At 50.6% G+C, this 13279-nt stretch overlaps 9 protein-coding genes across 9 annotated transcripts; 5 read left to right on the top strand and 4 right to left on the bottom strand.

Moving 5' to 3' along the window:
• Nucleotides 1-533: 533 nt before the first annotated feature.
• BDZ99DRAFT_175105 (uncharacterized protein) lies at nt 534-1181 on the bottom strand. The gene has a single exon (XM_033713004.1). The coding sequence runs from the start codon at nt 1051-1053 to the stop codon at nt 568-570; it is 486 nt and encodes a 161-aa protein (XP_033570107.1). The 5' UTR covers nt 1054-1181; the 3' UTR covers nt 534-567.
• Nucleotides 1182-1193: 12 nt separating this feature from the next.
• Nucleotides 1194-1978, bottom strand: BDZ99DRAFT_400353 (uncharacterized protein; the record flags this gene model as incomplete). The annotated part of the gene is made up of 2 exons (XM_033716172.1): nt 1194-1745; nt 1802-1978. The coding sequence occupies 2 exons, from the start codon at nt 1976-1978 to the stop codon at nt 1194-1196; spliced, it is 729 nt and encodes a 242-aa protein (XP_033570106.1).
• Nucleotides 1979-2696: 718 nt separating this feature from the next.
• Nucleotides 2697-4374, top strand: BDZ99DRAFT_512238 (FAD/NAD(P)-binding domain-containing protein). The gene is made up of 4 exons (XM_033724614.1): nt 2697-3080; nt 3153-3313; nt 3355-4151; nt 4211-4374. Exons 1-4 carry the CDS (start codon nt 2813-2815, stop codon nt 4299-4301), a joined length of 1317 nt encoding a protein of 438 aa, XP_033570105.1. The 5' UTR covers nt 2697-2812; the 3' UTR covers nt 4302-4374.
• A 1673-nt stretch (nt 4375-6047) lies between these two features.
• Nucleotides 6048-6986, top strand: BDZ99DRAFT_468481 (uncharacterized protein). Its single transcript, XM_033721252.1, has one exon. The coding sequence runs from the start codon at nt 6217-6219 to the stop codon at nt 6724-6726; it is 510 nt and encodes a 169-aa protein (XP_033570104.1). The 5' UTR covers nt 6048-6216; the 3' UTR covers nt 6727-6986.
• Nucleotides 6987-7172: 186 nt separating this feature from the next.
• BDZ99DRAFT_371108 (uncharacterized protein) lies at nt 7173-7340 on the top strand (the record flags this gene model as incomplete). The annotated part of the gene is made up of 1 exon (XM_033714818.1): nt 7173-7340. A coding segment is annotated over one exon (168 nt), but the record flags the coding sequence as incomplete, so codon positions are not given.
• On the bottom strand, nt 7323-9708 carry BDZ99DRAFT_576393 (AAA-domain-containing protein; the record flags this gene model as incomplete). Its single annotated transcript, XM_033728579.1, has 2 exons — nt 7323-7995; nt 8062-9708. 2 exons carry the CDS (start codon nt 9706-9708, stop codon nt 7432-7434), a joined length of 2211 nt encoding a protein of 736 aa, XP_033570102.1. The 3' UTR covers nt 7323-7431.
• A 174-nt stretch (nt 9709-9882) lies between these two features.
• On the top strand, nt 9883-10635 carry BDZ99DRAFT_491848 (Snf7-domain-containing protein; the record flags this gene model as incomplete). Its single annotated transcript, XM_033723127.1, has 3 exons — nt 9883-9926; nt 9981-10344; nt 10408-10635. The coding sequence occupies 3 exons, from the start codon at nt 9883-9885 to the stop codon at nt 10633-10635; spliced, it is 636 nt and encodes a 211-aa protein (XP_033570101.1).
• A 353-nt stretch (nt 10636-10988) lies between these two features.
• BDZ99DRAFT_174935 (DUF1000-domain-containing protein) lies at nt 10989-11874 on the top strand. Its single transcript, XM_033713002.1, has 2 exons — nt 10989-11356; nt 11436-11874. Exons 1-2 carry the CDS (start codon nt 11103-11105, stop codon nt 11839-11841), a joined length of 660 nt encoding a protein of 219 aa, XP_033570100.1. The 5' UTR covers nt 10989-11102; the 3' UTR covers nt 11842-11874.
• A 480-nt stretch (nt 11875-12354) lies between these two features.
• BDZ99DRAFT_468478 (splicing factor) lies at nt 12355-13007 on the bottom strand. The gene is made up of 2 exons (XM_033721251.1): nt 12935-13007; nt 12355-12875 (listed from the first exon to the last, which is right to left on the bottom strand). Exons 1-2 carry the CDS (start codon nt 12957-12959, stop codon nt 12604-12606), a joined length of 297 nt encoding a protein of 98 aa, XP_033570099.1. The 5' UTR covers nt 12960-13007; the 3' UTR covers nt 12355-12603.
• Between the last annotated feature and the right edge of the window lie 272 nt (nt 13008-13279).

Below are 13279 nucleotides of genomic sequence, written 5' to 3'. Positions count from 1 at the left end.
GGAATGGATGAGATGGATGCAGTGGGTGGAGCTGGCGAAGAGGTGCAGTTGAAACGCTTTGGTCGAAACGAGGGGCGTGCACAGTCAGCTTCTTGCCCCCACGACTCCTGCGATCATGCACTGTCTCAGCCCTGAGCTGTTGGCGTCACCTTGACATGAATAGCCACATAGCATTGTGGCATCAACCTTTTTACTAACCGGATGATCGGATGATCTGGTGATCTTAGACATGCATAAGGTACAGCACCAAGACATAAGTTTGGGCAGTCCTGGCGACTGTTTAAGGTACCCTAATAGCCTCTTGAAACTCCAAATACATTATAAAGTTAACATAATGGAAAGCAGACTACGTTTTGACGAAGCTGATGCCTGCTAGCTGGGGTACTCCTTATAGTGGTGTCAAGTGACCAAGAGTGGGGCCAGAGCAGTGTGATACCCGTGTGCCCAGATGTATGACCTAGTACTGTACAAAGGTACATAAACTTAGGTCGTAGTACTGCAAGCTTCAATAAACTAAGTCATGTGTAATTGAAGGAGTACCCAATTGATTTGAACATATGGTACAGTCTATTCGTATCTATTCCTCCCAAGTACGCGCCTCTCAAATGCAGCTACGTATTCACAGCTTCTTACTTGCTTCTCTTCTGTCCTGTCACCGTAACTTCTCTCTTTACCGTGATAACCTCCTTGCCACAAATCCGCCAAGCTATCTCCTGTGTTGGGCATCCGACTAGATGCCAATGCCTCCTGCAACGTCTCCCCTCTTCTTGATTGACCTCTCTCCAGATCATCGTCTGAACTATCCGCATCACTCCCGCCTGCAGCATATACACGGCTCTTGCCACGGCTGCTACCATCCCATAGACGCGCCTCCAATGGTCGTGTCAGCACATACGTATCGCTACCGCTGTCGCGCTTGTCAAATCCATCATCAAACGGGGGAATAGTTGGAGCGTTGGAGAAGCGGTGTCGCTTGAGAGTTGAGAGGTGCTTGAGAGTAGACATAGGCGGGGACGAGTCATTCTTAGAGGTAATGCCGAGAGCGCAAAGCATAGACTTGAAGAACGGTAGGTAGGTGGAGAGACAGCAGCAAAGCAGACCGGTTACAGGGTCGGCTGCAGACCACAGGCCGAGGTCGACATAGCCCCCTAAACGAAGACATTAGCACAATTCCATACACTAGCAGAATGGTATCACATACAAGTAAGGTCTGCGTCGTTGGAGGTCAGCGTTACTACCAAGCGAGCAATGCTAATGACAGTAACTACACCGCCGAGCATGAATATGGAAATAACACCGATTCTCGACGATAGCGCCATTTTCAGATTCCATACTAGCCGGATTGGCAGCACGAGAATCGCTGGGTCAAAGCAAATGGTGGGAACGCTTTGCGCTAAGAAGACCGTATGTTCATCAATACAAGTGCCCGCTGCCGGATTCCAGGCCGCTGAAATTGGGTTGCAGCGGAAGATGAATGCAAATTCAGTAATCAGGAACCAGACTAGGATCATTGCGCCAAGCGTGTAGGCCGAGCGCCGGAGCCAGGACAGTATTGGGAAGAGGCGGAGGTAGAAGGCAAGAAAAGACAGTTCGAAGAAGACAAGGCCAGGATTGTAGAAGAATAGGAGGATATAGAGTAAATAGCCGTAGCACTCGAGGCGAGCCGGCGTGACTGTGACTTGATGCTTGCCGAACCCATTGGAAAGTTGGATAAGGTCGAATATTGGAGATAGAAGAGCGAATGGCTACGAAAGGTTAGACAATAAAGATACAAGGAGGTCGAGGGGCTATTTTCACATACCAGACCTGCTAAACAGAACCAGTCGTCCCACGAAAAGTCCATACGAGAGATCGATCTTGCGTAGAATCGCAGCGCGACACTGCCGACTGAAATGACTATCAAGAGCGTGCAGACTCCAATGACTTCCCCCTGCTTGGACGCATCGAGGTACTCTTGGCTATACGCGCTTGTGTCCATGGTGATAGTGCCTGCTCACATGTGCACTAGGGAATAACAAGTGAAGGACAAATGGTGGAATAGACTGCCGAAGTGAAATGCAAAGCTCGATAACATAAGGGAAGAGCTTCCAGAAGTCCTGTGCATTCGTAATACACCGTCGGAGAACTTTAGTTAAGCAATACTATAATCCCGAGACTCCTATTGGTGTAGAAGACCGAGAACTGCATGTTGTGCACTTTTTGCAAAAGTATCACCCGAGTTTGCATGGAAATAGCCGTCTTAGAGTCCGTCCTAAGCACTTCTTGCGTGGGATAGCGAGGATCCTGGTACGAGTGTTGTCCGTGGCGGCGTTGCTTGTGATTGGCTAAGAACTCCAACAAGGAATGTTCAGTTCCTTGAATCGAACGTCACCTTGTCCGCGAGCTCACACTTTCAGTCCACCAATGCTACACCAAAACGCTAAGAGTCTGAGTTGCCGATAGCTTGGTCCTGATCTCTGAAAGGTGAGTGATGTGCAGAGCTTCGATAGTCGCCGCCTCTAAGTCTCAATTAAGCCAGGGATAGCTCGCGGACTTCCAGTATGTACATCAATATATTATTCTTGCCCAACAAACATACAGAAAAGGTTCCATCACACTCTTCAGCCCACTCTTCCGCGCTCAATTCACTTTGTTCCCATTTAAGTCTAGACTCAGAACACGTCACTAAAATATGCCTTCCGCAAGTACTCCCTTTGACTACATCATCTGCGGCGGCGGCACAGTAGGGTGTGTCCTCGCTGACTGCCTCTCTCATGCAGGCAACAATGTGGCCGTGATTTAACATGGCCCAGAAGATTACTCAGACATTTTCATGAGCCCCATTGCCGCCCCTCGGCTTCACGGCACGCCGTACGAATACAACTTCATGACCACACCGCAGCCCCATGTCGGAAACCGAGCGCTCCCGAATTTCGGAGGAAAGCTACTTTCAGGATCCAGCGGGGTCAATTACGGCCTATGGACTCGAGGCCACTCTGTCGACTACGACACGTGGGCTGAGTCTGTCGGCGATGACCGGTGGAGCTACGAGCGCATGCTGAAGTATTTCAAGCGAATGGAACGCTACTACAATCCAGATGGTGATCGGGAATAGCATGGCTTTGATGGACCTTTTTCAACTACCGCTGGACACAGGAATTATCCGCTGCAAGAGACTGTCTTCAACGCATTGACCAAATCTGGCGCCAAATTCAACCCAGACAGGAACGGCGGCAATCCGATAGGCCTTGGAGCTTTCACAGAGAACTGGACCACAGAGGAGGGAGCCCATAGGCAACCAGCTAGCAAAGCGTACGACTTGTCTGAGGCAAGTGTCTTCACCAATAGCACAGTCGCTCGCGTACTCATCGACAGACAACAAAAACTGCGAAGGGTGTTGTCCTTGTTGACGGACGCATGTTCACTGCTTCTAAAGCAGCCATCGTCAGCTCTGGCGCCTTGAAGACACCGCAACTCCTTATGCTCTCAGGAATCGGCCCAGCAGAACATCTTGCAGAGCACGGCATTGAATCCATCGCCAACCTCCCAGTCGGTCAAAACCTACACGATCACATCTCCGCGAGTCTGTTCTGGAAGCTCCGCAACACAGAACGCGGTCTCGCTCTCGGTTCCCCATTCTTCAACAAGCCCGAGTTCGGCCGCGGCAACCCCTTCGAATGGCTCGTCACATCTACCATTCCTCCAGAAGATCTGAAGAAAGTAATCGCCAAGGACAGCCTGTCCCCTAACGACCCTTATATTCACGAGCCCAGAGGCCACGTCGAGACCATGGTCGCATACGCACCCATCGCTGGCGGCGGCTCAGACTTCAAGCTCCCGTTCGACGGCACTCACATCTCTACCCCCGTCGTCCTTCTTCTTACCGCAAGCCGGGGGACCGTCACACTGGCCAACACAGACCCGAACGTGGACCCAATCATCGACTCGCACTACCTCGAGACTGAAGCAGATAAGCAGGCCATGCGCACCGGCTTGCGTGTCGCGATGCGCGCTATGGAGACCGAAGACGGCCAGTCCATGGTGGTGGGAGAGACGCCACCGCCAGGTCACAAAGCTCTTACCAGCTCTTGCAGCGATGCGGACATTGACGAGAGGCTTGCTATTATAGGGAGTAGTTTCTTCCAGAATGCGGGCACGGCGGCGATGGTATGGTCGTCGATACGGAGTGTAAGGTGAAAGGCGTTAATAAGCTGCGGGTTTGCAATGCGAGTGTGCTGCCGTTGCCGATTGCTGCGCATTATCAGGCGCCGATGTATGCGTTTGGGGAGGCGATGGCAGATGTGATCTTAGGGAAGGCGTAGGGGGGGTGGTGAGACCATTCGAGGGCTTTGATGAGCTACGAGTATGAGTACTGTCTCAATTAATACAAAAGACCATTCTCTTGATACAAACAACCCCATTGTTCTGCCTTGATCAATGTCGTTTCCGCCGCAAATTGAGTACTAACCTGTTACATCCCCGTCATTGCGCCATCTTCTCTAAGCAATAAATAAGCAACTCGAATTTGCCCCAGTTTACCCAGACCCAAACCCCAAATACTCAGAAACATCCACTACCTACACTCAACCCTACTCTAAGAACCTCTAAAATGTGCATCCACTCCGAATGCCACATCTGCTACCACGGCTGGGTCGAACTCCCCCGCCCCATTCCTTTCTGCGAGGTAGCTATCCAGAACACCCTCAAAGAATGGGGACACCCGAATTACCCAAGATACTGCTCTGTTTCATTCGTGGAAGCTCGAACCTTTTGACCGGACTGCAAAGCTGTCGCGACTAGAGCGGAGAGAGAGAGGCAGGAAAAGTGGTACAATGATTTGTTTAAGCGGGCGAAGAGATGATGGGAGGCGGGGTGACGAGCTTGGAAGAAGAGGTGCGAGGAGTGAGACACGGGATGGTGAAGGTGGCGTTGACGGTTTGTGCGAAAGACATTTTCGTTGTTGATGGTAATTTGGCCTTACAGTCCCAAGACATAATTTTGGGCGCTTCTTGCAACTTTTTGGGGTGCCCCGATAGGCTTTTGAAGCTCTGAATACAATGGAATGACCGACACAGTGGAGATTAGACTGCTTTTTGACCAAGCTGATACCTGCTAGCTGGAGTGCTCATTACAGTGGTACTAAGTGAGCAAACGTAAAGCCCGACCAGCGAAATGTCCACGTACCCAAACTTATGACCGGTCACTGTAGAACTACGAATTAAAAGTCCCCAAAAGACCAATCGAGACAACCGCCGATGGCCGCCCAGGATATAAAACCAAAAACCATCGCATACGCAATCCAAGAAACCCGAATCAGCAAGTTGATCTTTGTTATTTTTTTGCTCGCTGTCATCGGGGTCGTTTACCGTGAATGAAAGGAAATCATTACAGACCAAGACATAACAAGCAAGACCTTTGCCGTTTCAGTCTTTCTACAAGAAAGACTGCAGGTATAAATTCAACTTACCTCCGTCCGCACACGATAACGCTCACTAAGCATCTACTTCGCTTACCGTCTGCATTGCTTTCACTAAGGCACGACCCACCAGCCACTCATATCCTGCAAGCATGTGCATCAAGCGTATCGAACTCCACTACTGCGCCCCGACGGGTCTTAGAAGCGTCGAGCCGAGCCCCTATTGCGAGCAAGCGCTCGAAATTGCGAAGGCTCTCAGGAGAGAACCGTCCGCATGCGAGAAGACGATTTCGAATGCCCAGAATACATGTCCGGAGTGCAAGAACACGTTCGACGCGAAGGTTGGGAGATTCTCGCACTACTCGACGAAGGGATATAAGGAGTAGAGTCTCCTTTGGAAGGTTTCAGTGGAGTGAGAGGGTATGGCGGTGACTTTATGGCGGTGATCACTATTACGTGTTGTTGTTAGACTCTTGAGAATAGTCAGAGGTGTTTCAAAAGACGTTTACTAGGGGCTCAGCATCGTATGCGTACCTTCGACGCACTACCAAGACCAACTTGGGATTCCCGGCTATGGGAATCACGTGTCTTTATCTGACTAAAAATCTTGAACACGAAATAGCGGTGAGTCAATCGCAAAATGTCCAACTCACAAATAGGACAGCACCCGTGACACGATGGCGCTCCGCAAACCATATATCAAGATCTGCAAACACCAAACTCCCTATAAAACAATTAGCACCATTTTCCGACTCTAGAGTACTCTTTCGACACAAACTATAAAGCTAGAATCAGCGCCAGTTCTCAGAGACACCTCCAGAATGTGTTACCTCAACATAACCATCCATAACGGCTGCGGCCACCGCGCTCCCTCAGTTTCGGACCCCTACACTCTCTGCAACGAAGCCCTCGCCCGCCTCGCAGAAGCGACCGGCAACATCGCAGACAGCATGCCCCCTCCACCTCCACCCAAGCCCAAACGGACTTCTACCAGTATCTCCGGCCGCTTCACCTCTCTCAAAGCCTTGGGCCGCACCTCGAGTACCAACAGCACCCTCAGCCAGCGCAGCGTCTCCGACTCCGTGACCAGCCCCATCAGCTCATCCTTCGCGTGGAAAGCGTCGCCATCGTCGGCGATAGCGGCGCGGTGTGAAACGCCGGAGGTGCGGGAGCGGGTAAATGCGGGAATGGATGTGTGTGAGGAATGCCGGCGGTGGGTGGAGGAGATGCGGTTTCTTGTGAAGCGGTATGATTCGAGCGGGAGTGTGAAGGGGTGTAAGGCTTTTGATGAGTTTTTGAGGAATAGGGAGAACGGGCATCATTATTATTGATTTACTGGGGGTAGAGGAGGGCAAGGGGCTTGTGGGACTTGTGTAACGTAAATGAGAAGGGAGATCGGGATTGGGCCTTGTGAGTAATATGATATCATGTCTCTCAAGGAATCTGAGAACTTTCGATTGAAGAAATTATTCAAGGAATCGAGTAATAGAAGATCACACTCACAGTCCTCATGAGCAAGTGCGTCGCGTGTATCTAGGCAGCAGCCAATGCGAATATCCCCTTGCTTGGAAAGAGAGGTGGAAGTCGCGAGTACCGACCTAAGCCCTTCTGGATCCTTCAATTTATCAACGAGTGAAATACACCTGCCTGTATAGCATCAAAGAGTGAAAGCTATCAAGACTCAGTCGGACCTATAAACGCTCCAGATACTCTCTGGAATCCCGAAAGACGAACTTCCTGGCGGACCTTCTACCTACCACTCTCGGCTCGCCATAGCATGTGCACGGAATGGCATCATCGCTTTCGCAGATGCGGTCATACGAGATTCTTTCGATGGGAGTACTGTAAGGGGACCAAAAAGAACGAAAGGAGCCCGGACAAGGGAACCGTTTGCCCAAGGTACTCGGCGAAGTACAGAGACAATCAACAGGGCTACAACTGTTTTGTCTGTCTCCAGGAACGGGCACAGTGGGTGACTCGGCATGCTAGGCCTGGTTCTGGGAATTGTTGATAGATTGATACGTATGCGATTTCTCCTACGAGGACATGCCATCAAACCTTTTCCTCATCTTCTCGTACTTACTATAATCCCCTACGCTTGGCTTCATATGAGTTACAACGGCCTCAAAGTCTTTTATCTCGACAACTTCGGAGCCTTCTTTCAAAGTGTGCTGGCCGGCTTTGCGCAGCAGACTACCAAGGTCCGCACCACTGAAGTTATTGCACCTGTCGTCCGCAGCGAACTCGGCTAAGCGAGGGTCGATTGGAGTTTTCTTGATCAGAGCTCTCAAGATCTGAACGCGTTCCTGTGCTTTGGGGAGGCCGACAAACAATGGTGTCTCAAGTCTTCCTGGTCGAAGCATGGCATCGTCTATCATATCTATACGGTTGGTAGCAGCAATGAGATATATCCCTTCTCGTGTACTAAGGCCATCCAGTTCTGTGAGAAGGGTGTTGACAACTCGAGCGGAGGACTCTGAAAGCGCTTCACTGCGGCGCGGAACCAGGGCATCAATTTCATCGAAGAAGATAACACATGGTACGGAGGAGCGGGCGCGCATGAACACCTGCCGGACTGCTCGTTCTGATTCTCCGACGTACTAGAAGCAAATCATTAGCAACTGAGAGATTTCATGGGCGAACAAACTGATAGATAATGCACGAACCTTATTGAGTAACTCGGGGCCTTTGACGCTGATAAAGTTGGCCTTTGATTCTGCAGCGACGGCTTTTGCGAGTAGTGTCTTTCCACATCCCGGTGGACCCCACAGTATAACACCTGTCGGAGCGGATATACCGACGTTCTTGTATCTTTGGGGATTCTTGATGGGCTCCACGATAGCAGTCTGAAGCTCTTCTCGTATAGACTCTAGAGCTCCAACATCTGCCCAGGTTGTGTCTGGTACGGTAGCGAAGCCTTCCCGCTTTGAAGATGGCTGGATGCCAGGTAGAACAGTTTCGAACGCTTTCATTGTAATAGCAGTGTCTTCAAAGCCTATGGGACGGAGTTGAGTTTTGTCCCTGACCCGGCTGATGAGACGACTTATTGATCGGTCCATGTCTGACGGTTTTGCTATGCTTTCTGCGTCGTCCACGTCCATCTCAATCTCCATATCGGCTGCTTGCTTCTCCAAAGCCTCTCGGTATTGGTCCATAGACCATGTTCCTGCTTTCCCAACAAGATCCCTCAGGTCTGCGCCGACAAAACCTGCCGTCATCTTAGCGAGTTTCTTGAAGTCCACATCCGCTGCTATGTGGGTGTCTCGTGTTTGAGCTCTAAGAATAAGCTCCCGCATTGACTCGTTTGGTACTCCCATATTTATTTCGGTGTCAAATCTTCCGCCCCTTCGTAGCGCTGGGTCTAGGCTATCCGGCCGATTCGTAGCTGCAAGGACGATGACCGGTTTGCCATCATTCGCTTCCATTGCAAGTCCATCCATTGAGATTAGAAGCTGGGCCACAATTCTCTTCTCCATCTGACTTTGAGCAGTGTCTCGCTTTGGAGCAATGACATCAATTTCATCGATGAATATGAGGCATGGTGCAACCTCTTTCGCCTTCTCGAAATGTTCTCGAATCTGCTTTTCAGACTCCCCTGACATTCCTGAGACAACTGACGGACCTAAGATCTCAATGAAAGGCACACCGATCTTTGCTGCGAATGCTCTCGATATGACAGTCTTTCCGCATCCTGGGGGGCCATGTAACAGAATACCACGAGGTATTGGGATCTTGCGCTTCACGTACTCCTCGGGGCATAGGAGAGGCAAGACTAAATGATCCTTTAATTCGCGCTTGATAGGATCCACGCCTCCCACATCCTCTAAGCGTACGTGGTTCGGGGGAGTGGTATCGATCTGGGGCGACTTGGTTTCCGTTCGCTTTTGCTTCTTGGCTTCTCGCTCGCCATTGACAATTTTGCCCCCGTCTCTTTTCTTAACCTTCTCGCCATTTGCTACTGGCGTTGCTGTGCCGGAAGACATAGTTGTCTTTGCCCACGATTTTACGATGTTCTGGTTCATAAAATCCGAAGCATCCGGATTCGCCCTGTCGTCTCCACCAAAATCTCCCTCTATCGAGCCCAACTCGTCGTCTTCACTTTCATCTTCCAACAAAACTGCTAGCACGCGTTCGATGCTGTCCTCAAGCAACTTCTTCGGCCTCCTCTTCAAGCTGGAATTCGATTTCTGGACCCATCCATACACGGTCGGGACTTTGATTTTCTTGATGCTCTCAGACTGCTCATCTATGAGCTTCCGGACGATCTGGTAGACGTCCCGATCAAGGCCTTGTTGCAGCGTTGGCCTCCCCATCGCTTTCGTTGCGAATCGTGTGGAGAGTTTCGCGTCTCAAATTTCTGAGACGAAATCTAGATTGATGCCAAGCTGCTCTTATCGATAAGCTCACGTGGCGCCTTGGCACCGTCGAGACAACAACCCAAGTCAAGGCACACGAGCAACCCTTATGGCGACAAGAACACCTTCACTATGGGGAATACAGGCAGTTCCAACAAGATCTCTGCCCAGGATAAGTGAGTGTAGACCGTGTACTCAGTCTCAGTTCTATTGCTCTAATATCCTTCTAGGGCTATCCTTGATATGAAGAACCAACGGGACAAGCTTCACCAGTACCAAAGACGCATTACCGTAGTTACAGACCGCGAGAAAGAGGTTGCGCGGCAGTGTTTGAAGAAGGGCGACAAAAAGAGAGCGTTGCTAGCCCTGCGCCGCAAGAAATACCAGGAATCGCTCCTCGCGAAGACGGACGCGCAGCTGGCGCAGCTCGAGATATTGACCAACGATGTCGAGTTCGCACTGGTACAGAAGGATGTTGTATTCGGGTTACAACAGGGAACCAAGGTGCTGAATGAAATACACAAGGAAATGGGTGGCATAGAGGGGGTCGAGAAGCTGCTGGCCGAGTCGGAGGAAGCTAGAGCATCTGAAAGGGTTCGTCGTGATCCGTCTACACTGGGCATCCTAGAGGCTGTACTAACTGCGATCGCTTTTCAGGAAATCAGTGCAATGCTGAGCGGGCAAATTACCAACCACGACGAGGACGAAGTAGAGGATGAGCTCGAAGCTCTTGAACGGGAGGTCTCAGGTATTAAACTACCGGACGCGCCTTCGAACAAGCTACCGGAGAACGAGCGGGTGCAGGAAGAGACTCCACGCGAAAGAGCTCGAAGGAGAGCTAGAGAGCAAGCAGAGAACGAGACACCGGAGCCTTTGCTTGCATGATGATATCACGATTCCCTATGCCTGCTATTTGCTGCATTTCAGCGACGGAGTTGTACTAGACGAGCCTTGGTTTTGATGTTCATTCTGATTATATTATGTTTAGCAATTAGCTTTTAAGCATGAGCCCAAGACTGAGTTGTTCTTGCTTAGCTGCTGGATAGAGCCGCAAGGTTCTGGGGTGGCCCAATTAGGTAGCTCGGCGGTCGACCACGACCATTCGAAAGTGGCCATGATTTTTGCCTTGACGATTTTCAGACTCCCTTTTGATTCTGAAAAATGTATGGAAGCACCCCAAACGCTGCCAAACGGCTACCAATACACAGTAGAAGGATGAGAGCGTGAAATGACGTAGCCACGTGCCACGTCTTGACTTCCGCTCGGATTCTGCTGCATTCTCCTCCACCATCAACACCATGTAAAACCCACGAAGCTGCTCCGCACAGCGCTATCTACCCCCAAAACGAATTATGTCTTGCCACGATGAACACGGCCACGGCGGCCATGACCATGAGCACAGCGAAGCTCACGACCATTCCGACGACATCACGCCCGCGCTCCAAAATCTGCTCTACGACCAAATCGATTTCAGCGCACTTCGAACACTGAATGAGGAGGACTCGTCATCTGGCCGGGCTATCTGTCAAAAGACATGGGCGCAGCGACTAGATCCTGAACCCGAGCTCTTGAGTTCTGCAGATGAGCAGCTTCTCATGATTGTTCCGTACGCCTCGTTCCATTTCACGTTCAAAAGACCGCCGAAAGGGCATAATTCTGGTATATATACTCACGTTTGACTATAGCTTTACCGGACAAGTCCGCCTCCATAGCATAATCATCCGAACCTCTCCCTCTCTGTCTGCGCCCAAGACCCTCAAAGTCTTCATAAACGACCTGGACCTCGACTTTGGCACCGCGACAGAGAAGCCGCCCACGCAGACCTTCGAGCTCTCCCAGACATCTGAGGTTCAAGAGCTACCTGTCCGTCGGGCGCTTTTCAACACTACGCGTAGCCTCTCGCTCTTCTTTGAGGACAACTTCAGCGATGGCGAGGAGGACGTCACGAGGATTAGTTATGTGGCATTCAAGGGCGATTTCATGAGGCTGAACAGGGAGCCGGTTAGTGTGATGTTTGAGGCTGCGGCGAATCCGGCGGACCATAAGGCAATTGTAGGCACGAAGTCGGGTGTGGGACATCAAATTCAGTAGTCCTACTCTTTTCGCCGAAGATCCTAGGAGCATAGGGGAGATTTCCGATGCTCTCCCTAGAAATGCTCATCGCTGCGAGGTTGAAGTCAAGCAAACCTGAGTATGCGAGGGGGACTGCGAGGAGTGCTTTTCATAGCTCGCTATGCAATACAGAGTCGTCAAAAACTCAACACCCCAAATTGAAGTTGCATAGATAGAATAGATGAGTGCGTCAGATGACATTGCACAATGTTGACCGTTGTGAAGGGTACCTCAGCATACTCTCAAGATTTGAACAAGAAGCAAAAAGTTGTTTGGTAAGATCTCTGAGGTTGGTGGTCTATCTCAACCGCAGGTGTCTTCATATTACGATTACGATTAGTGTGCTCAGCGCCCCGTGAAACCCTCTATAACATCATGTGTCGGATCACTACGACTGGAAGTCTAGTCAATTTTGGGCGTGATGTTTCTGCAAAGTTTGCAAAGGCTGGTTATTTTCGGGTAAAATTGGAGCAGTAGATCGAAGATACATACTTTGTGGTGTCATTGCAACCATATGCAATTTCTGTAGCCGCCCTCCAAATCTCCAAAGCGCTGCCTGGTTCCAAAGCCCTGGACTCTATTCGAGCACTCGTGATCCGCTCAACCTTGAGAATCGCTGAAATTCCGTGCCACATCGCTTCTTAAAGCCGCTCTTTCGTAGGGTATTAGCTCGCCGGCCCTCGTGCTACCAGCGATGTGCGCACTCGTCCTCTTTTGGAGCCCATGCCAAAGCCCCGCTCCTCAAACATGCTTCGTTCCCCCAATCCCCTCCCCTTTCACCTCCTCCCAATTGATGCTCGCGTCGATCTCTTCGTCCACCTCGCCACACACGACCACTGAATCTCCTCGGATCATGTAGAGACCCTGCTCAGTCTGCGAACTCTTCTCCCCGCTGTCGGCAGTCGCTATAATGCGCTCGATGGTGTTTTGTAGGACGAGGTTTGTGTTTTGGTCGCAGCTGATGAGGGTGCCGACAAGCGTGCGGCCGTCGCTAGTTATCACGCAGACTTTTTCTGATGTACAGTATCAGTATTGAAGAGTGGTGAATATGGATAGCGGGGTGAGACATTACTGTTGAGATAGGAGTTGAGAGACATGGTGAGGCTCTGTAGGGTGTAGTGTGAGTGGAGAGTAAGTGACGCGAATTTGACGTGTTGTAGGGACAGACTGCGGATCTCAATCCTTCAGGTTGTGGTGGAGAGGACTGTGTGTTGATGAAAGTTAGAAACACGACCTTAAAAGGTGGTCCAAGCTGATGAATCGATCCCCTGCAGCCTGCCCCTCCATCTATGTACTCCTTTTCCAACGACATCCTATCCCTCTTCAACCTTAGAGACTGAACACACACCTGCTCGGTGGTATGAGCACTTATAAGCTCTTCTAATGCGTCTAGAAAGCTTTCAAGCTCTACTATCCG

This window comes from Mytilinidion resinicola (genome assembly GCF_010093595.1).
Source record: "Mytilinidion resinicola strain CBS 304.34 unplaced genomic scaffold BDZ99scaffold_28, whole genome shotgun sequence".
Lineage (NCBI taxonomy): Eukaryota > Fungi > Ascomycota > Dothideomycetes > Mytilinidiales > Mytilinidiaceae > Mytilinidion > Mytilinidion resinicola.
The sequence above is the reverse complement of the archived record's forward strand: the minus strand, read 5'-3'. Positions and strand labels throughout refer to the sequence as shown.